This window comes from Cryptotermes secundus, unplaced genomic scaffold, assembly GCF_002891405.2.
Source record: "Cryptotermes secundus unplaced genomic scaffold, Csec_1.0 scaffold483, whole genome shotgun sequence".
In the NCBI taxonomy this organism is placed as follows: domain Eukaryota; kingdom Metazoa; phylum Arthropoda; class Insecta; order Blattodea; family Kalotermitidae; genus Cryptotermes; species Cryptotermes secundus.
In genome coordinates, this window is record NW_019744115.1 from 417,606 (window position 1) to 440,516 (window position 22,911).

Sequence of the window (22,911 nt, forward strand, 5' to 3'; positions counted from 1 at the left end):
ATCAGGGTCAAAAGTGCGCTGTTGTCACGAGTAGCGTGTGCAGACGCTCATTTCTAGTCTAATGGCTCATCAGTTTCCATGACAACAGGATAGACAAAGATAGTTCCTCCTGCGTTTTATACAAACTCTTAGACTATCTTCAGAAACATGCATAAGAGTTATCTTCGGCGCCTGTGTCCACGTTAGGCTGTCCAATCCACTATCTCTAGTGAACAGCTCCTCTCCGGAGGAACAGATATTGATGAGGTTCGATTGAGTACATACTATAGTTTACCAGGTTCAGTTCAAATTACAGAACATGGGCAACCACTTCACATGGAGGGTAAACTATATTTTAGATATACCCGTATTTAGCAACAACAAAATATGAGTTTAGGTTACTGTGAATTAAAACAGAATATAAACCATGTAGATTTTAAAGGGTTCTGACGATGGTGTATAACACTCTGAATTACTAGACTTTTGGACTTCTTCCATCGTCCAGTGTTCTAGAAATTAAAAAAAAAAGTTTCGGAAACTGGAGCTATTTTCGTCCTCAGGTGAGGGGGCGAAGACACTCAGTTGGGCCCCTTATAGTGATTGAGACTAGCTCTTTCTAAGGGTCTCAACTGAATAGAAATATTCTTCCCTCATCTGAGGACGGAAACAAATCCAGTTACCAAAACGTCGTGTTTTCTATTTTCTAGAATACTGGACAATGGAAAAAGCCCCCAAAACCCAACAATTCTGTGAGAACAAACCCTGGTTTGAAAAAGAGTGACATATACTATTAGTGCTATGGAAGCAGGCTGAATTGCCATGGTTGTCAAATCTGAGGGAAAAAATGAGGTAATGAGAACATTGTAAGTACAAAATTGGTAAGACTTTCAGGAACAAAAAGGTTAAGACAAAAGTAAGGAGCTTGAAACAAATAGTAACAGCAAAAATATTAGACTTTTGACTTATGTAGCCAGCCTCCTATGCAATGGGTACCGGGGGCTCTATACTCGGCGGTAAAGCGGCCGGAGCGTGAAGCTGACCACTCACCTCCAATTAGTGTCGAGGTTAAGAAAACGTGGATCTATAAATCCACTCCCCATACTTCTTCATGGTGTGGTGCTTAATTAATTAAGCACAAGGGCAACTTTTCCCGTATTTATGCAATTATTGAGAGGCTCAAACAATGTGCGAATTAAAATTGTGTTCACCAATGATATGGATGACATTATGTAGGCCTATATTTGGAATAAAAATACAAATGTAGATACAGTCACGGTGAAATAGTCCGAGGAAATATTCCAGAAGTATTTGGTAATTTTTAATTCAAATGTTGCTGTCATACCGTCTGTGTTGCAATGTCAAGGTGTGAATACCAGTATATGTATATATATATACAGGGTGTTTCACGAATTTAGGGCATAACTGCAGGAGGTGATTTCCTAGGTCTTTGTGATCAAAAAAGTTCATATAAACATGTGTCCGATTTTGGACGGTTACGGAGTTATGACCGTTTCAAACTCAGAATAGAAGGTAACGATTACTGACAATAAACGGAACAAAATAATAAACCAGCATAATACATGATACATTTAAAGTATGAATGTAAAGTTATCTTTGTGAAATTACCTTCAATTTGAATTTATTGGTGCTTAAAGCTGATTTTCGAAAATGCCACCGCCGGCCGCAACACAAGTTGCCGCTCGGTTGTGAACCGCCCGGGTTCGTGGCCGGACATACCAACCCACCATGCCTTAGGTACCTCTCAAATGTCGAGATAACGAGAACGTTCTGTCTGTAGCTGGCCAAAAATAGCGACCTGCCAGATGATAGACGCGGTTCACACGAGGGCGTGTACGGGAATGAAAAAACGGTCATAACTCCGTAACCGTCCAAAATCGGACGCATGCTTATATGAACTTTTTGATCACAAGGACCTAGGAAATCACCTCCTGCAGTTATGCCCTAAAGTCGTGAAACGTCCTGTATATATGAACAGTTACCTAGACGGTTGTTTCGTATGGGTGCAAAATACGTATCTTACTTTGTGGGAATAATGGGAACTAGTACATTGTTTGACAATGTGGCAGAGTTCAAATATTTGGGAACAACAGTATCACATCATAATTTGATTGATGAAGAAATTAAGAGCGAATTACCGTATTTACGCATGTATAGGCCGCACATTTTTTGCCAAAAATTCAAGAGGAAAACTGGGGTGCGGCTTATATTCGAAATATTTGAAATCACACTTCATTAAAAAAAATATATATTCATAATTAATAATACAGAGTGTTCTACTCCTGAAATAATATTCCAAGAAAATTATTTTTTCCTATAATTTCTGTCTGAAAATTGTGCTGCGGCCTATACACGCACGCGGCCTATACATGCGTAAATACGGTAAGTTCTGGTAATGCTTGCTACCAATCAGTTCAGAACATTTGTCTTATCGTCTGCTGTCTAAAAACTCAAAGATTAAAATACAAAAAGGCAAAGCTATCCCTGCAACAGGCCGTGGAGGCCCATAAGGTTGTGAGACGTCGAGCTACCCACATTCTCTAGACAGTCGGCTCACGGATGACGGTGAGATTGTTAATCTTACGCACCGGCTGCCCCTTATCCCCAGAAATATTCCTGGTTCTCATTTCTGTTAGAGGCTGAGTCCACCCCAGGGCTTTAGTTTGGCGGGAAAGATTATGTCAATTGAAAAATCCAATGACCTCCTCGGGAATCGAATCCGCGACCTTCTGGCTTGTAGTGTAGTGCCTCAACGAACTACGCTACAGCGTTCCCCAAGACTGAAATACGACCTATATTTTTGACTGTAGTTTTGTGTGGGTATGAAACTTGGTCTCTGTTAGTAAGGGAAGCGTTTGAGAACGGAGTGCTGAGGAGAATATGTGGATACAAGAGAGATGATATAATGGGAAGCTGAGGAAAACTGCATAGTCAGGAGCTTCATAATTTGTCCTCTTCGCCGAATATAATGAGAATGATAAAGTCATAAAGGATGGGATAGGTAGTACGGCTGCAAGAGAAGATGATCGCAAACAGGTTTTTATGGGAAAGCTAGAAGGAAAGATGTGGCCAGGAAGTCATAGGCTCAGGTGGGAGGGTAATATTAATATGTATTTTAGAGAAATAGGATGGGGTGGTATGGACTGGATTGATCTGGCTCCGAATAGGGACCAGTAGAGGGCTCTTGTGAACACGGTAATGAACCTTTAGGTTCCATCAAATGTTGGGACATTCTTGAGTAACTGAGTAAGTGGTGGCCTATCAACAAGGACTCAGCTCCCTGGAGTTAGCTGTATATTGGTGTAATAGCCCTTTGTAATTTAACAGGGAATCTCAAAATTTGTCATATAAGCTTTAATATTATCAACCTCTTGTTCCTCCTGTCATTTTCCCTTTCTAATCTGACACGTTATCGAATAATGCTTCAAGATCTTCGTTTAACGCCATATTTGAAGGATAACGCGCACAAATAATCTATCATAAACTGTTTTCTTGATACAGCACATTACATTTCACATATCTACTTCAAAATAGCATGAGTATTCACAGAATAGACACGATTCTCTATAACAAAAGACTACCTGCTCCTTCATGATGCACTACATAATTTTTATGTTCATGCAAGCTTGTTAACTCCCGACAGTTGATTGCTGTGGCAAGCCAGAGTTGCTTCATCTCACCGTAACATTACTTTCTATGTACGAGACAAAACTTGAAAACAAAATGACCAGAAAACGTTTACATGTAAAACAGATGAAATCAGTAGGCATGAGCAATTTAGTATAGCCTATTACATAACAAGCAACTTCGATTTATGTAGGTCTTCTGGAATTACGAGTATAGTGAGATAAAGGAGGCTGCGATGGGTTGGCTGTGTAGCTAGAATAGGGAGAAAACGAACGCGTGTAGAATTTTGGCGACAAGCTTCTTCGGACGTTACCACTTGGTAGAACAAAGAATTCACGGTGACTACGCTGTCTAAAGCATGTACTGTCTTCGCTCGCTCGAAAGCCGGGATCATTGGTTCAAATACCACACAAGACATGGATGTCTGTGTAAGTTCTTCTGTGTTTGTGTCGTCCTGTGTGTAGGGAGCGGCCTTGCGACGGGCTGATCACTCGTCCAAGGAGTCCTACCGACTGTGGAAAATTATTTCGGACTGAAGAAGAGGTCAGGGCCCAACAAAGGGCTGTAGAGCCATTGCTGAATGAAAATGAACAAAGAAATGTAAAGTAGGCGCATTATTAAGATTCATTTTAAAATAAGTACGTATATTGTGAGAATGAAAGATGGGTGCAACTGGTTCAGGATACGTTTTAGGATTCCGCATTTGATTCTCGACCCGGAGACAGGTCTTCTTGTTTCTTTTTGTCCTTTCATACTCTTCCTCGGTACCTCCATGCAGATTTATCATGGTACCTTGAAAGAGACCATGATCTGCTCCAAATTCTTACCAGGTCAGTCATTATTCACAATTAGGCCTATTCTCACATTTGACACTTTCTAAAACTATATAGTTTAGGAAACGTCATTAAATGACATTCTCCTCAGAAAATGCCACGGCATTCGTCATTTTTATGTATATGAAATATATGGTTCTTATAAACAGCATGTATAGACTGATATCGCTGTAAAACAGAGCTTTATGAAGGAATTAACAAAATCAGATTTTAGACTGTTTACGTCATCACCTATTATGACTCATTTTAGAGTGTTGGCGCGACCTTCCTGAAGGCCATGACCTTGAGACTAGAGATCGGAGTTTGACTCCCACACTCCTACTTCTCACAAAGTTTCCTGTACATGTCAGTTGCCAGAAGTACAAACAGATGCACCAGTGCGGGAGATCTCCCTTCAGATGTTTTCGGGATAACAGATGTAAGGTTGTAGAGAAATTAGTATATCAGTGACATTTATTGAAACGTGTTTGCTGAAATTGAAAGAGACATTTTATAAGACGTGAATTCTTTGGGGGGGGTTGTGCTAGTAATTTTTATATCACAGAACGATTATTTCAGGTCGATATGATTATCACTCCACCGGAAGCAGAGGAACTGAAGTGCCTCTTGCTGCATGACACTCAGTGGGGGAGAGAACTGGTATTTGTTGCGTCCAGAAAGTCATCATAAGGCAGCTGGCACGCTGGCCGAATCGACTGTGACTCACAAACGTGTTGCAAAGGCAGGTTCCTTTATTTTACATACAATTACTGTGTATCTCTGTCACATTATGTGAGTTTCGTCGGGTGAGTCTAAGGTTCTGCCTTTGCAACGTCTTAGAGAGTCAGACTCTAGTAGACTTCATTGGCCTTGGTACGGCTAGTGAGCCAGCAACTTATTTTATGTTGCTGAATGAACGGAGAAGGGGATAAACTGCGCGGGAAGGCCAAACTTGTATGAAAGGAAGAGAAACCCCTGGATTTAGGGACGACCAGTTGAAATATCGGGATGGCAATCGGAAAGTTATTCTGCCTTGCTGTATAAACGGGATGACTTCTTGAAAATTAGTCGCGCAACAAAAATATATTCCCTGTTAATTTAAAGTCAGTAATTATAGATATGTCATAAGTTGTGTCCAACTTTTCCTTTCGATGATTGTAAGTAATGAGTGATTCCTTATCAGAAATTACTCGCCTGTTAAGGAGCATCCCAGTGAAAGAGCTGATATGTCTAAGCTTCCAGAATGACTTGTGTTCAGAGATACGAACACTTTTATATGAAAGCGAATACTGAACAGTTAGAAAAAAAGACAATGTCGGCTGTCGAAATGAAATTTATGAGTCAAACGGCGAGGTATACTTGGATGGACCATAAAATAAACGACATATAGAAGAAACTAAAACATAAGGAAAGTAGGCTAATAAGAAGTTCTGAAAGGAACTGTCATCTAGTGTATGTTGCTTTGATACGACACGGATCGCATAGAAAACGATGCGTCCAACAGTTCTAATGTTACGTGCGTATTCGTTGCAGCTGTAACGTTTTTGCCGTGCCGCTGTTTAGCAACGATAGGAGATATAAATAGACACACAGACTGATAGGGGGGATTTATGAGTACGCCATTGAGTTCGGCTTAGGTTCCATAATATGCATACCAAATTTAATAAAGATTGGTTCAGGCATTCAAAAGCTGATTTGGGGGGGGGGGGGTACACAGACAACATGATGATCCCTACTTATATTTTTTTTTCAGAACAAGGAAAGTAGACTAAAATAAAATTATCAGTCGAGAAGATTTCGAAATATAAAATCAATTGGATTCATCGTGTGTATAGAAAGAGCAAAACATACTTTCAGAACTACTAAAAATTGCAAACAACATGTAACCATGGTAGATCTTTGAAGATACTGCTAGACGAATGAAGCCGTCACAAGGTACATCAGCTCCCTGACTGATATATGACGATGATGATGATGATGATGATGATGATGAATTAGAAAATATATGACTCTGAGACTTGTAAACATTAGGCCTTATATATGGGTAAATGTGTATAAATAAACGTATGTGTTATGTTCTATTTTAGCATCCCGTTGCGTTGAGGCAACACGATAAAGGTTCATGCAAGTGTTTATACTAGTCATACTAATACACATTATACATTTCAGTACAAATAGCCGCAAAAGAGTGCAACGTCTAGTCATGAGATTGAACTAAAAATTGACGTGCAAGAAAGGAGCACGGTGAACAAGTGCAGTGCAGTGGTCTCCCCCCCCCAAAAAAAAATCACCTGATGATGGCCCATGTGAGGCCGAAACATATCCTAAAACCTAGAGAAATACATGTAAGGCTAGAGACATTTCAGAAATTTTGATAATCACTTTTAATGTATAAAATATACTTTTAGTGTCCTACTGACATTTTAATGATTTTAACATCATAAAGTATTAAAATACATTTTTAGTGAGTGACATATTCTTGATGTCTTTTATGTTGTTGCATTATTGACGTGTACTCTAATAATACGGAAAGAAAACAAATGTATGTTTATTATATTGAACGTTAGTTATTTTTAAGTGAATGGTGCTAATTATAACAAAGGAATAGGCCTAGTAGAACGTAGAAAAGGAGCAAGAATAGAAGAAGACGAAAGGGCGCCTCTTAGTATCTACGCGAGATGAATCACTCGGTAGAAGCCGATGCCTGATGATCTGAGGCCCGGCTTGGGGTGTTCTCTCAGAGTGACGGGACGTTGATGTTTCAGAGGCGTTAACAGGAAAATTCGTTAATTCAGCATTCGTTGAGCGAAGAGTCCTTATATTAATACAGACGTTAAAGAAAATTATTTTGAAAGTGTGAAGTGGTTCACGGTCAGACAAACAGTATTGTTGGAATTATGGTTGTATGTGCGTTACTTATTTGCCAGAATTAGGGTCTAATTTCAGCGGAGGAAGTCCCGATTGTGTGAGGACAAGTGACTGACCGGGATCGTCCTTCGCCTTGAACCACGTTCCCCTGAGAATACGATTCTTCCACCCCGACAGCTCTCATTTGTTTTAATGTACCAAAAAGCGCTTTCGTGCTCTGCATGTCAATTGCATTGGACAGTCTGCTCAGTAATGATATACACCAGTTTACGTTTCAGAAGTTCCCTCTTACATCACGACTTTCCAACCTCTCTTCCTTATTTTTAGTCTACTTTCCTAATTTAGAAAATAATAAAAGTAGGCTTATGGGATCACCATGCTGTCTGTGAAATTCCTCCCCCCATCAGCTTTTGAATGCCTATGAAAGTTGGTATTTATATCATGGCACCTGAGCCCATCTCAATGGCATACTTCCCACCAATCTGTGTGTCTTTATTTATATCTCCTACCGTTGCTACTCAGTGGCTTCTAAGCCACGGCAAAGAATGCACACGCAACAACAGAAGAATTGTTGGACGCGTCATTTTCTGTGTGATCCGTGTCGTATCTAAGGAAAGTAGGCGATTAAATCTTCCCACAACTTCTTCCTCGTAGTATTTGTCTTTCGAACGTTGTGGTGTTACTGTAAGTCCTGGGTGTCGACTCCAGGGATTTATAACACCAGAATTTACTTGCTCTTGGGTGCGCTTCAATCACAGGCTTTCAAAACTGGGTAGGTCTATGGCAATGACATCATAACACTCCTGTTATTAACGTCTTCCTAACTTTCCTCGTTTTATTTACCCATATAATACGGTTAACAATTGTTATGCTTTCGTTTAGGCTACCAATTTACATAATTTCATGATGGCAACTCAAGAGGTTTCACACAGACTCGCGACAAAGTTACACTAACAAACAGACAGAATAAGTGTTGCTTCTCTGTCAAAATTCTTGGCGAAAGAAGCCACAGTAGAACGATAGGATTATGCATGTAGATTTGAGTAAAAAATGAAGCCAACATCTCTCTAATATGAGCTACTGACTGGATATACTCAGTGGCAGCGCATTCAGGAGTGTCACAGTTTGCTGTCGTTGAGAATGTTTGTGGTTTTCATCCCAAATTTTAAAACAAGCCTTAGCTACACACCGTAGTTAATCACCCTTATGTTTTATTCATTGCTACAAAACTCTGAAACTGATAAAGTTGTTAAGATAACCTGACAATCAGAAACTGAAGTGTCGTTTAGCATTTCAAAGAAGTGAGGTCGCTAACACGCAGCTCGGATACTGTCAGGTCTTTTTGCCGCCAAAACTTCCACAAGGTGAGTAATAAAATTGTACATAAGAAAGAATTGAAGCTTAGGAACAACAAAAACAAAACAAACATTTGACTGCAAGACCTTGGTGCGGCCCGGTTCCAGTTACATCCAGCAGAATCGCTACTTGCACTATACCGCGTGCCCCACATGTCCCCTCGTATTAAAGAAGTGAGCTGAGAACTGCCTCAAAGCTAATAGAAGAGTTCAGATGACCTCGATTTATATTGGCTTAAATAATCCAGTAATTGCATTATACATGGCTTATCCCATTATCCTGCAAATTACTTTCGTTTCCTCAGGCCCTTGGGGCTAAGTTCTGTATAGTAACATAACGAGGCCGCGTAATTCTTTTGAAACATCGTTTCCAGCTTACCCCTTATAACCATACCGTCATGTCGCATTTAATCTTATAATTATAATCCCCACAATTTATATATCGTCATTAGAAATAGACATGTATCACGCATGGGATTGTATTTAAAACTATGATCAGATATATAAGAGACTGCTTGGGATATTAAATATTGAATTAGTTAAGACAGTCAGTGAGTTCAAATAATGTGTTCTGTAAGACGAATTTAGTTAAGATAAATACACGTAATAGTGAATTAATGTTAGTTGTATAATACGTTAGAATTACGTAAAACGGATTGCAAGATATTTACATATTGTCAGCGGTATTTGATATCGGAGGAAACTGCAACAGATTCCGGACTGGGAGGTCGCCTATCCTGACGGAGAATTTCAAAGTCTGTCGAGACATTGCTGAGAAAATGATTTAAAATATGTCCACGTCGCTTTCTTTAACGCCATTTGAAGCCCCTGTTCTTTACATTTACTATTTTTACAGTCAGGGAGGTGGGGTTCTTTTGAATCTTGTCAGTGACGCTGCCCCTATGGTCCTATTGGACCTCCGTGTCTTGCATCCCCGTTACTTGAGGCACCATACCGTGTGCCACACCATCCCTCGTTATAGAGCTCCCACATGTATATTTCTTTAGTTCCAAAGCCCTCGTATTTGGTACGGACTTTCAGTGGTCCGAAAGAGAAACCGTTCTGATATCCTTTACGTCTCCACAATCAGACAACACTGGAAAGATTTACTGATGCAGTATATGCTTATTTTTTCAAATGCTATTTCGCCATTTGATACAACTCGTCGGCCTTGATGTTCATTTATTTGTGTTAAAAACTTGTTGTTTATAACCTGCAGTGAGTGATAAAATAGCGGGTGCCGCAAAAGAAATACTTAAAAACGATACAAATGAACTGCTCTGCGCGTGTGAATCAAACTCCCGCTCTTTGAAATTGTCGGATGACGCCTCAGTTTAATTTTTTTTCAAATCCACAGAGTGGCGAACAAATTCTCTAGATTTAAATCTATTATATTGCTGTGTTTGGAGGTAAGTTAAACGGTTAGTGAACGGAAACCAGAGAAATTACTTCAGTCCCTATTTACTGCAACAAAGAATTCAGAATGTGCGATGTCTCACATTGCGAGATAATATCTGATAACACATCGACCTATGGAAAAGACGTAGACCAAGAGAAAGGGGGTCTCTTCAATCCGATGAGAAGAAATCTGATTGAATTATTAATAAAATGTATATCTTTAAATTTATATGCATACATATGCAAATTCGCCACACAGGAGCATCATCAAGAGTATATGGTGAAATGTATTATCTGTTACACTCTAATGTAATGATATATAGCCCATCAAGACTGTGCATTGGAAAGTTTATTATAAAAGCGAGTCATTTTAACATTATTTAACAGGTGAAATAATTAAAAATAAGTTAAAATTATGTAAACTGGTGATGCATTGTCTGTCATTGTGTTCTTGCTTGTGTTCTGTTTTTCGCAGCGATGTGACTTTCATGGACGGTACTTCGTTTTTACTTGTTTTCTGGTGGACTCTGGGTGTTGGGAGGAACTACGCTATTGTTATTAATCAGGATGGAAAATATCATTCTGTGTAAAGCATCAACTGAAATGAATGATTCCTTTTAAATATACTCAGGTAACCAGTATAATATACGATGCTACAATTTCCAGGAAGTTGACACAATTTAGCATGGACCGCATGTAATATAGGGGTTAAACGGCCTCCGTAGTCTAGAGGTAACGTTCCCACCTCATGACTCGTGGTACGCGGGTTCAAATACCCGGCGGAGGTCGTCGAATTTTAAGGGCGGAAAAATTCAGGGAACAAGTCCTCCAGGAGGGACTTTAAGCCGTGGGTCCCGTGTCGTAACTTTACGGCACGTAAAAGAACCTCATATCCCCAAAGGGGATCACTGAGCCAAATTCCAGGACGTTTCCCGCCCAACAATAGCCTCTAAGGCCTCTGATGGATGGGGGAAGCATTATAGATACCGCTAAGCAAGTGGCCGAACTCGCTTGCTCGGCGGAACTGATGGTACGCACCATTTATCGGTAGGGTAAAGAGACTGGTAGAATATCATAGAGGGAAGCACAATAGATCAAACTGGTCGCGGTGCATGGGGAAACCCACCCTCTCTAAATAACTAACTAACTAATATATGGGTTACAATTTGAGGGCTTGCATCAAAATTAATTTTATTCTATAACGGTATTGGGGAACCGGGATAGCATAGTCGTTATAGGGACTGGCTACGGGATGGAGGACCGAGGGGTCGGAGTTCGAGTCTCGGTGGGAGTAAGAATTTTCACTTCTCCACGTCGTACACACCGGCTCTGGGGTCCACCCAACCTCCTATCCAATGGATATTGGGGGCTCTTTTCCCGGGAGTGAAGCGGCCGGGTCGTGAAGCTGACCACTCACCTCCGACTAGTACCGAGGTCAAGAAAATATGGATCTATGTATTCACTCCCCCATACGCCTTCAAGTCGTAGTGCTTAATTAGTTAAGCATAGGGACAACTTTACCATATGTCGGTCAAATTTCTGAGAAGGTCTTTTGAAAATTCAGGAAGCAGATTAAAGAGGAAAATACGCCCTACTGATTAGCTCTTGGATTCTTTTATGTCTCTTTATCAGCTGCATAGGTTGAATGGTTGCGATGACCACGGCTTATTACTTGAAATTAAGAGGTCGTGCCCTATTTGAAGATACTGTCCCAGCATTTATACGGAAGCGCTGAAGAGAAACTTCAGAATAGCAGGTCTCAGAACAGATTCTAGCTCTCTGCCTACCGAATATTTCGCTCAACGGAACATATCGAAATTAACTGTGATAATGTGGATTGGATGCAGCTAGCTAATACGTGTATCTATGCCATTATTATTATTATTATTATTATTATTATTATTATTATTATTGGGCACGTGGTAGCGTAGTTTATTGATACATTGTGCTACGAGCCTGAAAGTTGCGGATTCGATTCCCGATGAGATCACTGGATTTCTTGAATTGACCTAATCCTTCCGGCCGCACTGTGGACCTTGGGTCAACTCAGCCTCTAACAGAAATGAGTACCAGAAATCTTCCTGGGGGTAAAGGGCAGCCGGCGCGTAAGGCTAAGACTAACAACCTCATCTGTGAGCCGATTGTCTGGAAAATGTGTGAGTCTCGACGTCTCACAATCTTATGGGCCTCCGCGGCCTGTTATAAGTACAGCTTCACCTTTGTTGTTGGTATTGTTACTATTATTCAGTACATATGAAATTTAATACAGAAGCTTTTCGTATACGTACAAGTTGAGGACCACTTCACGGTAGGATGGTCACTACCTCAAAAGAGCTACAACTTTTGAAATATTTCTTAAGCTAAGCTTATTCACATCCACTAACTTCTCGCTTTACAAATGTCCTATTAACAAAATCTTTCCTTATCGCATTTGAAATAATATTCATTTTTTGACACGCGCAATAAATGTTCACTACGCAAACCACTCCTAGTCGTGTGTAGCTGACTGTATATGTCCACTATTCGTCGTAACATTCCCGCTTATCGGACAGCGTGTCTGCTTGCAATCTTTGTATTGCCATTTTGTTATACACTGTACTCACGACAGCATCAGAGATTTGTCAGATTATCTCGGTATATCATAATTATTAGTCCTATTGTTTACTTCGAATTCGTTGGAGTTCGTTATTATGAAGACACAAGCACGGGTACTAATACTTTATTATTATTATTATTATTATTATTATTACTCTTGTTGTTGTTGTTGTTGTTGTTGTTGTTGTTGTTGTATCTTATTATTTACGCGTACATTGGCTCTAATAATTTCGTTTGCAATCAACGTTAATTTTAATAATTTTTCGCCTATCGAGCTAATTTTATGCACGCTTTCCTTTCGTAGAATGAGAATCTCGTGCAGAACTATTTAGGCCTATATGTTAAATCTTAAATGGAATAGTAGTCCACGATGTTCTGTTTAAACCAACGTTCAATTTCATCCGTGAATCTGATGTGAGGTTAGTGGAACACACTGTTCCTTGTGAAGCCCGTCTAGTTAAGAAATTCTCCGCCTTTTATGGCACCCGAATGTTCATTGTTGTGTTCATAAAAGCCCGCTACTGAACCCTATCTTGAGCTACATGAATCCAACTCTCAACTTATTATCAAAGATCCGTGCTAATTTCGTTGCGCAATCTCCGTCTGACTCTCCCAAGTGGTCTCTTGCCTCCAGATCAGATGTCACTATATATTTCTCGTCTCTCTCATGCGTACTACATGCCTCTTTAACATTCTTGTTTGATGAACTTAAATTTACATCCTTACTTCACGGAGATATCTCCATGGAGCCGAGGCCTTCTTGAGAAGTCGCCAGTTGCCCAGCTACTCAAGAATTTCCCCAAAATTTATGAAGCCCGAAGGTTCATTACCGAGTTCATAAGAGTCGTCTACTGGTCCCTATCCTGAGTCAGAACAATCCAGTTAATACCACCTCATCCCGTCTCTCTAAGATCCATTTTAATATTATCATCCCACGTACGTCTAGGCCTTCCTAGTATTCTATTTCTTTCCGGATCTCCCAACAAAATCCTATATGCCTTCCTCTTCGTCCGCCTGCTTGCTACATGCCCTGCCCATCTCGCCCTCCTTGACTTGAACATAATTATATTTGGCGAAGCGTACAAGTTACGAAGCTCTTCATTATTCAGTTTTCTCCAATCCCCTATCACTTCATCCATCTTACTTCGGTCCAAATGTTCTCAACACCCTGTTCTCAAACACCCTCAGTCTGTGTTCCTCCCTTAATGTCAGAAACCAAGTTTCACATCCATAAAGAACCACAGGCAAAAGTATAGTTTTGTATATTCTAATTTTTACGTTTTTAGACATCAGACGAGAAGACAAAAGGTTCTGAACTGAATGGAAGCAAGCAGTACGCGAATTCAAACTCCTCTTAATTTCATAGTGAATCGGGTTTTGATTTGTTATCGTCGTTCCCAAATATCTGAACTGTGCCACATTTTCAAATGATCGATTATCTATACCCACTTCACGTAACAGATTTTTTAAAATTATTTTTATACAATAACTTCTAAATGAACGTTATTGAAGCTCTTTACTGGAGAGCAGAACGAAGGGGACTTGTCTCATATGCTTTCACTCTGCGTATTTTGGATCCAGCTTTAAGGACGTGCCGGATGAAGGGCAATTGGTCCAATATTTGTCCAACACATCCTCACTCTCTACCTTTTTAATGTCAATTAGAATATTCTCCAGTATCCGCCTAGGTCTCACCATGATCGCTTCGGCGTGTTCACAATGGTCCTTCACTGATCTCTGTCTTGAACAGTCAGTATTATAAATTGCAGAAGTGTGTTAAAACATTGAGTAATCAATATGTGAATACTTTGTTATAGAAATGCAAATAGCCCGGCGCTCCTCGAGCCGATAAACGGTCTTAATGAAGTCCTCACACAATCCTGGCACCTGGTGAGTTGAAATTGTCGGTGCTGATCGTGTCAAGTGACGGACTGTTTGTTACCATTCTGTGTTGACATCATTTTCTCCTAAATGTATTGCTCAGATGCAGTGAGTGTCGAAGCAAGAGAAAGTCAAAATATGTAGCAAATGTTAATCGTTTCCCACTTGTTCACTCCAATTTCCGTTTCAAATTTAACTACCTAACTCCATGGAGCCAAATCCTTCTTGAGAAGCAAACAGTTGTTCAGCTACTCAAGAAATTCCTAGCAGTTTCAAGCGCTGTAAATTTAAAATCCAGTTTTCCTGGAGCAATGTTTCCCCCGACAGGCAAAATCCAAGTACAGGACACAATATTCAGAGTATTAAAATGTTGGACCCCCTGTTTTATACACTAAAATCGGGTTCGTATAGAATGGTGAACTGATGAGGATCTGGAAGTTCATAGCGACATATTTAAAAGTACACTCACGGCATTCACCTGTGGAGACAAGGTAAAGTAAGGTCCCTGTGCTCAACGAATTTAAGCACAACGCCGTAAAGGCGTATGGGGAAATGCATACATGGATCTACATTTTCTTGATCTCGGCATTAGTTGTAGCTTTATGCCCCGGCCGCTTTACCCCCGGGGAAAGAGCCCCCAGTACCCATTGTATACGAGGTTGAGTGGACCCCAGAGCCGGTCTGAACCATTTGAAATAGAGACTCGGACTCGAACTCCAACCCTTCAGTGGTTGAGCCCTTAGTCAGTCGGTATGCCGACTACGCTGGCCCGGCTCCGTAGAGAAAAGGTAACAGCGAAAATAATCTTGATAGTCTGCAGTCCGACCGGATATCTCCCAAATTCGCCCTAAACTATTACCGCTACACCAAACTGCTCTGTCGCTGAGAGTGAGTGGCCAAGTCCCTCACTCGTAACAGACTAAAATGTTAATTTCCATTTTCATTGTCGACGTTATGAACAATTTGACCTGTGCTGGGAATCGAACTGACCTTGCGGCACAGCTGCTCTCGCGGCCTTGAATATGCAGGTTCCACTCTTCAGTGAATTATAATCCTCTAAGAAATGGGACAGGGGTGTACCAACAAATGTGCATGGCCTCACGTTTGTCATTTTAGGCCATATTTGTCTCTCTCTCTCTCTCTCCGTAAGGTATAAGGTGAGGTTAGCCCTGTTCTTAATTATGTAATTAAGCACTATGCCATAAAGGCATATGGGGGCGTGGTGGTATGTATCCACCATTCTTGGCCTCTGCACTAGATGGAGGTGAGTAGTCAGCTTCACGCCCTTCCTGCCCCCCCCCCCAGGAATACTGCTTCCTGTAACCATTGGATGCACAGCTGGGAGGTCCCCAGAACCGGTCTGGAAGGCTGTGGAAAAGACGAAAATCTCTTGCCCCTGCCAGTAATCAAACCCAGGTCGTCCAGCCTGCAGTCTAGTTGATATATCCCCTGAAGTATCCCGGCTCCCCTCCTTTAGGGTATAGGTATGTATTTTACTCTTCCAGTTAGAATTGTCGTAATGCTTATGTGTAGGTGGAAATATGGCATTTATATTACAAAAGAGTGTGTAAAGATGTGGACAAGATTGAAATGGCTCTGGACAGTATCAATTTGTTGCACTTTTTGAAGATGGTAATGAATTTTTGGATTCTTCAAAGACGGAAAATTTCTTGACCAGGTGTATATCAACGTTTTTAGAAAGACCGTGCACTCTTTAGTTCCGTAACAACATTTATAAGCGTCATTGTAAGAAGGCGTATAAAGGGGGAAGAAAGCGAAGCTGTTCTAATTTTTAATCACATCAAAAGATGAAGTCAAGCAGTTAGGTTCATATTCCTGTCGCTTTATTCGCAGAACAGGAACCTTCGGTATTCTTTCCAGAGAGCGGGGGGTGAGTGGGCCCCAAATCCGTTTGGATACGGCGTTGGTGGCGAAGAGAAGGAAGGATCTCTGTCCTTGTTGCAGTCAGTTCCCGTCATTAATTATACATGCAGTCATTCAATTGAACGAATCATTTCATCTGTTGATTGAATCAGAGCGGAGCCTCAAACCTCTGTTATCAAGCAGGCAACGCTTGTAACATATTAGGACGGACCCTTTCCGATTTCATCTGTCGTCCTAACTCTTGCCAAACGAGCGCTCTCAGACAGACCACGTCTGTTTCCGACCCTATCCTTTCCAACTTACCTTACATAATCATTTTATTGGATTTTAGATAATGTCTTCATTTGGATTCAACGTCATCAAATAACGCCTGAAACAGCGTAATGTTCTTTCACGTATTTTTACATAATAGTAGTGTGTCCGAAGTATAGTTGTGTTACCCCTGACGGAAACAGGTCCCATGCAATGAACGCAGAGTGCAATAGTTTTAGTATTTGCCTTTTATCGAAGTTGGAGATCTCCCAGCCAAGTTGTTTGAGAATTATCCCAGGCTCTGTAAGAAGTACGTTAGAAATTTACTGAAAGTCGTGACTCATCACGGACAATGTGTGAAATTTATTCACGAATTTGCGAAATTCTCAAGTCATACTAGTAACATCCGAGTCCCACTTCTTCACACGGAGCTTTTATTATTTTTGACTAACCCTATACTCGTAAGTCTAGTAGGAGGAGGCGAACATTCATAAATGGCTTTAGAAAAAACAGTATGCTTGACTCTGTTCCGAGCCCGCTGAATCCAGGTCTTCTAAACGGTTTCTTCCTTTGAGTCAGTCCTCCAGCTGAACTTCATGTTCCGTTCACCTCTCGTTTCATGCAACCGAATTTCAGAACTGTGATCCCCAGGATAATGTGGTGGTTAACGTATCGCTTCTGCTTAGCACTTATGTTCAGGAGGTTCTAAGGTCGAGTATCCGTCTGGGGATCGAGGTTACCGTGGTCTTTCTTGGTCTCTGAAGGCAATTGCATTTTTGAATGCAATTGAAGGTCTTTATTTCCATACTTTCATGTGGTTTCTTTTCTAATTTGGGTTTATTTTATCTTGCAGTTTCACTTTATGTATTCTGCTGTGCAAATAGAGCCAAATGAGTATTTAACTACCCACTCATCAACTCACCACTCATTCACGGACTCACCAACCACTGATTTACTCATCCACCTGTATATTCTGCGTCACTCGGCTATTTCACACAGATTGTATGGCTGCAGATATGGCGACCTGCAGCAAGGCGTGACTACTGGTGATAATTGAAAACAATTTAATGCCATTAATTACGTATTTCGCAATTAGCGGTTCACAAATAAGCAATTACAACGTTAATTAATTTTATGAACCTGGAAAACCAATTTGGTAGACTGAACTTGTCTACTTGCATTGCTTTGTCTGCTTGTTTCCAGAGGAAGAATATCAAATTAGCATGACTCCAAGCAAGCATGTGACGCATTGCAGAGTGTCCGATTTTAACTTAATGTGGCACAGGGGTTATATTAGGACAATACAAACTGAAACCAATATTATCGCATGACGACTCTTAACCTGAGGTCCGCCCTCCCTCAGATACCTAATTTCGTTATTCGATCTCGAAGATGAAAACATTAGGGAAGACTGACGGACACTACGTCTCCTGTATGTGTTGACTGACATCCAATTTGTGCGAAGGGTGCATTCATGTCAGCTCATTCCATGACTTTTATTACCTAATCGCGTTCTTTTTTACTTACTATACTGTACTTTATTCAGCCAGTCACAGTAGCCGCGCGGTCTTCGCTCGCTCGGGTGCTGGTGTCGTGGATTCGAATCCCACTCAAGGCATGAATATTTAGTGTGTGTATACGTTTATTCTGTGTTTGTGTTGTCCTGTATCTTGCGGTGGGCTGATTACTCGTCCAAGAAGTCGTACCGACTGTGAAAAATGATTACGAAACTGAAAAAGAGGCCAATACCCTGAATGGGCTGGAAGAGCCATTGCAAAAATTTGTACTTCATTCATGCTCAAAATTGTAAATAGTCCCTCCTTCATATTGGCTGCAAAAGTAATATAAATACTGAAATATCTTAGATATTTCGTTCTTCTGCTCCTCCTGTATAAGTGCATCGCCTTGTTATTCTCCTCAGTCTTGTCACAATCATCACTTTCTCTCTGTTTACGCTAATCTCTTTCTGATTTGAGCCTTGGCCTCCTCTGTCACAGAAGTATTGTTGGCCACGTTAAAGAGAAGAAGCAGAATTTCTTGGCTAATAATGGTGCAGTGTAAGGTTTCTGCTATCCCCACATGACACAGCAACATGCGGAAACACCTCCATCTCCCGAGCTGGGTTGTACCCTGCAATCCACCTGTTTAGGTGGTCAGCAAATAGTATCTTTGCCGCTATATAAAACTGCTCCTGCTCAATTAACAAAAGTCAGTACAGTTACACAGAATGACAAGCTGTCCTGTCTGTCCCTTCATAACCAAATCTTTGCTTTGTCTGGTCTGTGTAGACACTACTGCGGGCGAGGTACCCTTGTATTTCCTTCTGACTGTTTAGCTACGACCTAGGAGCGCCATGGCGTGTTGTACAGTGCGGGACCTCACATCTACGTAGTAGAGGCTGCGGACTCTGAACAGTTCCAACAGAAGAGCATTGCCTGTTCCCCCGAGTGAGGAAGCGGGGCTCCATATTGTACCCTGTAAGGTTCCTCGCGATTTGTCTTTTTCTTCAGGGGTATCAGCATCAACTGAACTGACCGACAGAATGACATCTTCGCTGAACATCAGACATTTCTCTACTGTAACATAACATAACATGACAACACTTTATTAAGCGATACCAGCGATGTCCGCTCTTGGGTCCAGCACTACACCAAACCAATCGAGTGCACCAAGGCGTACTTAAAGTGTAGTTGCGATCCATTTTGACAGATTGCGCTAAATCCCTCATTGCTCATGTAATCGGCAAATAAGCAGAACGTGAAAAATATGGGCAGAACGGGTCAACTTGAGGCATAATAAATGCAGCCCTGCTCCATGTAACTATTCCTTTGTAAGTAATGCTGTACACACTACTGGCGAACCCAGGAGTTGCTGTAAGGGCGGTGACTCGGACGCAGCCTTATGACAAAATACACGATGCTGCACGTCTATTCGAATGCTGAGTGCGACATACGGTGTGGGAGGTAGCATTGCACAGGTGGATCTTCACAAGGGTCGTATAATACTTCTGTCACTGATTTACTTACAAAGAAGGCACAGAAGGAAACATCGGAGAATATGGATTCACCCAATTATGAGAGATAGGACTTCAAAAGGTCTATTTTACACTTTATATAATCAAGCACGACAAGATGAAGATAAATATTATAATTTCGTTCGTATGTCGAGCGAATCTTTCGACGAACTGTTCCTGGTCGGGCATGGACCTCAATCCGACTCTCCAGCATTCTGTCAGGAAAAAGTGGAATGAAATAGAAAACTGTCAGTAAATGTTTGTATGCTTTTCGTATTGTATGTAAACAATGTTAAATATTTAATAATAAAGAACTCCATTCCATTACATATACATATCTTAATTTATATGAGATCTAATACAGGAATACTTACCATTGATTCATCGCCTTGTAAGAAATTGCTGAGAATGTATTCAATCTATGGAAACCGCTCGCTGCACCGCCTGCAGACGACAGGCCGAATCGGCAAATTTGCCGCCTGTCGGCGAACACAGCCTTCTCTGTTTTATCCCATCTGTTGCAACAGAACTACGCGCCGAATCGGCCGCCGAGTCAGCGAAAACCGCTCCGTGTGTCATGGCCCTAACTGTTTTGCGCTGTCACACGAACTTGATGTCACCATCACGTCTCACACGACGTGACCGGCGAGACACCTGTCGCTTCGAGCACTTGTTTTTCTTTATGGTGCTCGTATAGCGTCATCTCAGAGTGAGAATTCCACCGCTTGGCGCACGGGACGCCGCCGAGTCCTTGCTAATAATTAGATGCTTGTGTTACTCTAGCCGGTAATTAAACCATTCTGAAAAGGATACACCGCAAAGAACGCCGGTGAGACATTCAGTAACTCAAATTAACTTATCTAACAGCAAAATTGTAATGGGTGTCTTTGATTTGGCTTTTGGGTGGCTTCATGGCGAAGGACTGATGAGGTTAAGTAGCACTGAGTGACGGGCCTTATATAAGAAAGTCCGTAGGTTTGTATTTGGGAAGGCACCTCGAGAAAGCTGTTCGTGGTGGGAATTTGTAGGCATTAAGCCAGTCAGGACAGTCGGTGTCCAATGAATGCGCGAGCTTTCATTATTCGAGGTCTGGTCGTTAGAACGTATAAAATTCTGCTGACTGTAGGACACTATATCACGGCTGCTGAAAGGGCCTTATTGTTGGGAGCGGTTGGGTAGATGGCATCTTGAATATTTAGTGGATTTTTTTCGCTATGTAGGTTGTTTGCGTAGAATAACACGGGGGAATATTCATGAATGGTGAGTAAGTAGTTCAAGGGAGATGACGCATCTAGGCATTTGTTTGGAGAGAGACGAAAATGTAGAACTATAGAACTATGTTTATCGATAGTGAACCTTACCACGTACATACATGGTCTGAGAATAAAATTCGCGAACTCATCGCGGTAAAAGTGCTACATACCTTACTGCTGAATATCAATGTGGTCGCCTTGAAATTACTCCACTTGGGAGGCTATGCACCGATGCCAGCGCCTAGTCTACCTTTCAAAACAATTTTGGAATTGATTTTGTGGAATGGCCTATTATTCCTGGTGTCATCAATGTCACCAAATGCCTCCTTTCAATATTCCTTTATCTTTGGGAACAGTAAAAAGTCACTGGGGGCTAGATCCGGTGAATAGGGAGGGTGTTCTAGAACAGTTTACTAGGTAAAAAATTCCTCACAGACAGTGCCATGTGAGCAGGTGCATTGTCGTAATGCAAGATCCATCAATTGTTGGCATAAAGTTCAGGTCGTTTCCGTCTAACATTTTCTCGCAGCATTTTCAGCACTTCAAAATAGTGAACTTGGTATGCCAACGCCATCAAACCACACTGAGGGTTATGTCTACTACTGCCACGGCAAGCACACGGTGGCGAGTTCGCGAACTTTATTGTCAGACCTCGTAATAGGCCGAGCAGAAGTACTGGTTTTATGAACGAAAACAGACCTCGGCATTCAGCCTGACCGGTAAGTTTCATGTAGGCCGCGCCATAGCTCAAGCGTTTAGTCGCTGGCTTCCCACCGCAGCGGCCCGGCTTCCAGCCCGGGTCTGGTCAAGTGAGATTTGTGGTGGACAAAGTGACGCTGGGGCGGGTTTTCGCAGAGTACTTCGGTTTCCCCTGCCAATCTTCATTCCAACAAATCCTCCATCATCAAAATCACCCGGAGCAGGCCACAACAGGCCAATCAGTGGCCGCCGTGCCGAGTGGACCCAGTTGGACACCACCCCCCACTAAGCGAATTACAAAAAGAAAAAAAAGAGTTTCGTGTATCCTTGTCTCCGAAAAGATGCTTTTTTTGGGGGGGGCACCTCTCTCTCTGTCTCTCTCAGTATGTGTTCTTTGTACTGTTAGTTTAACAATGCTTTCTCAACTGCGTGGGTTATACAGATGTGGATGAACTGTGGTAGTGTGGGTTGTGAACTGACAAGCTGCGCTAACAAGTTTTGATTGTATTTCAGTATTTCCTGCCTTCTTTTCTAAAGCTTGTATTAGGATCTACTGGCTAACACTCTAAAGAACACAGACTATTTACAAGGAAATATCGTGAGATATTTAGCAGCGTATCTTTTCCTGATTTGTACAGTGAGAATACAGTAATCTGTGTAACATTACAGGCAGCTGGTGCAGTAGCTGTTGCTGCGAGGACTGTCCCCCTGTCCGAAGCCTAGTAGCAGATGAGCCGAAGCGGCCCCAGCGGTGCCACAAATGGTGCCTGTAAGTACGCTGCCACTTCTGCTCACATGCACGAGCGGGATTGCTGTTTTAATCGGCCCTCTGTTCCAAACGTGAATCCTTTCTGTGTGAAATTGGTTTTTGTACAGAATAAAGATTGCCTACAGCAGAAGATGGATAAGAGTGAATAAACCAACAGGTTAATTAGTACCTGCAATAAAATCAAAATGTTGCTATAAAACTTTGCAAAGAACGCGCTTTGGAAACTAATTGCGCTCCATTAGAGTAGAAATTAGTTGTAAGGCTTTTAGTGCCAGGCACAGATGCAATGTTGCAATATCTATATTCACTTTACATACACGTCATCACGCGTTCATATCAGTATCGTCATTTCGGAATTGCGCCGCCCTTGAGTCACACAGCAGGTGCCGTGATAATGTTAGATTGTGTTATTCTTTAATACGGAATAATGTTAATTCAATATTTTGATATTAATCGCGTCCGATGTCTCAGAATAGAAAATAGGTGAAATTATGAAGTAATTAGGGTA

General features: G+C 41.4%; 1 protein-coding gene across 1 annotated transcript in view; it reads left to right on the forward strand.

Annotated features, from left to right (window-relative positions):
* Window positions 1-22,911, forward strand: part of LOC111874482 (apoptosis-stimulating of p53 protein 1-like) — a 248,013-nt gene that overhangs the window by 64,015 nt on the left and 161,087 nt on the right. The window contains exon 2 of the mRNA XM_023870023.2: window positions 22,304-22,403. Coding sequence (XP_023725791.2) covers window positions 22,395-22,403 — 9 coding nt within the window. The 5' untranslated portion in view covers window positions 22,304-22,394. The remainder of the gene's footprint in view (window positions 1-22,303; window positions 22,404-22,911) is intronic.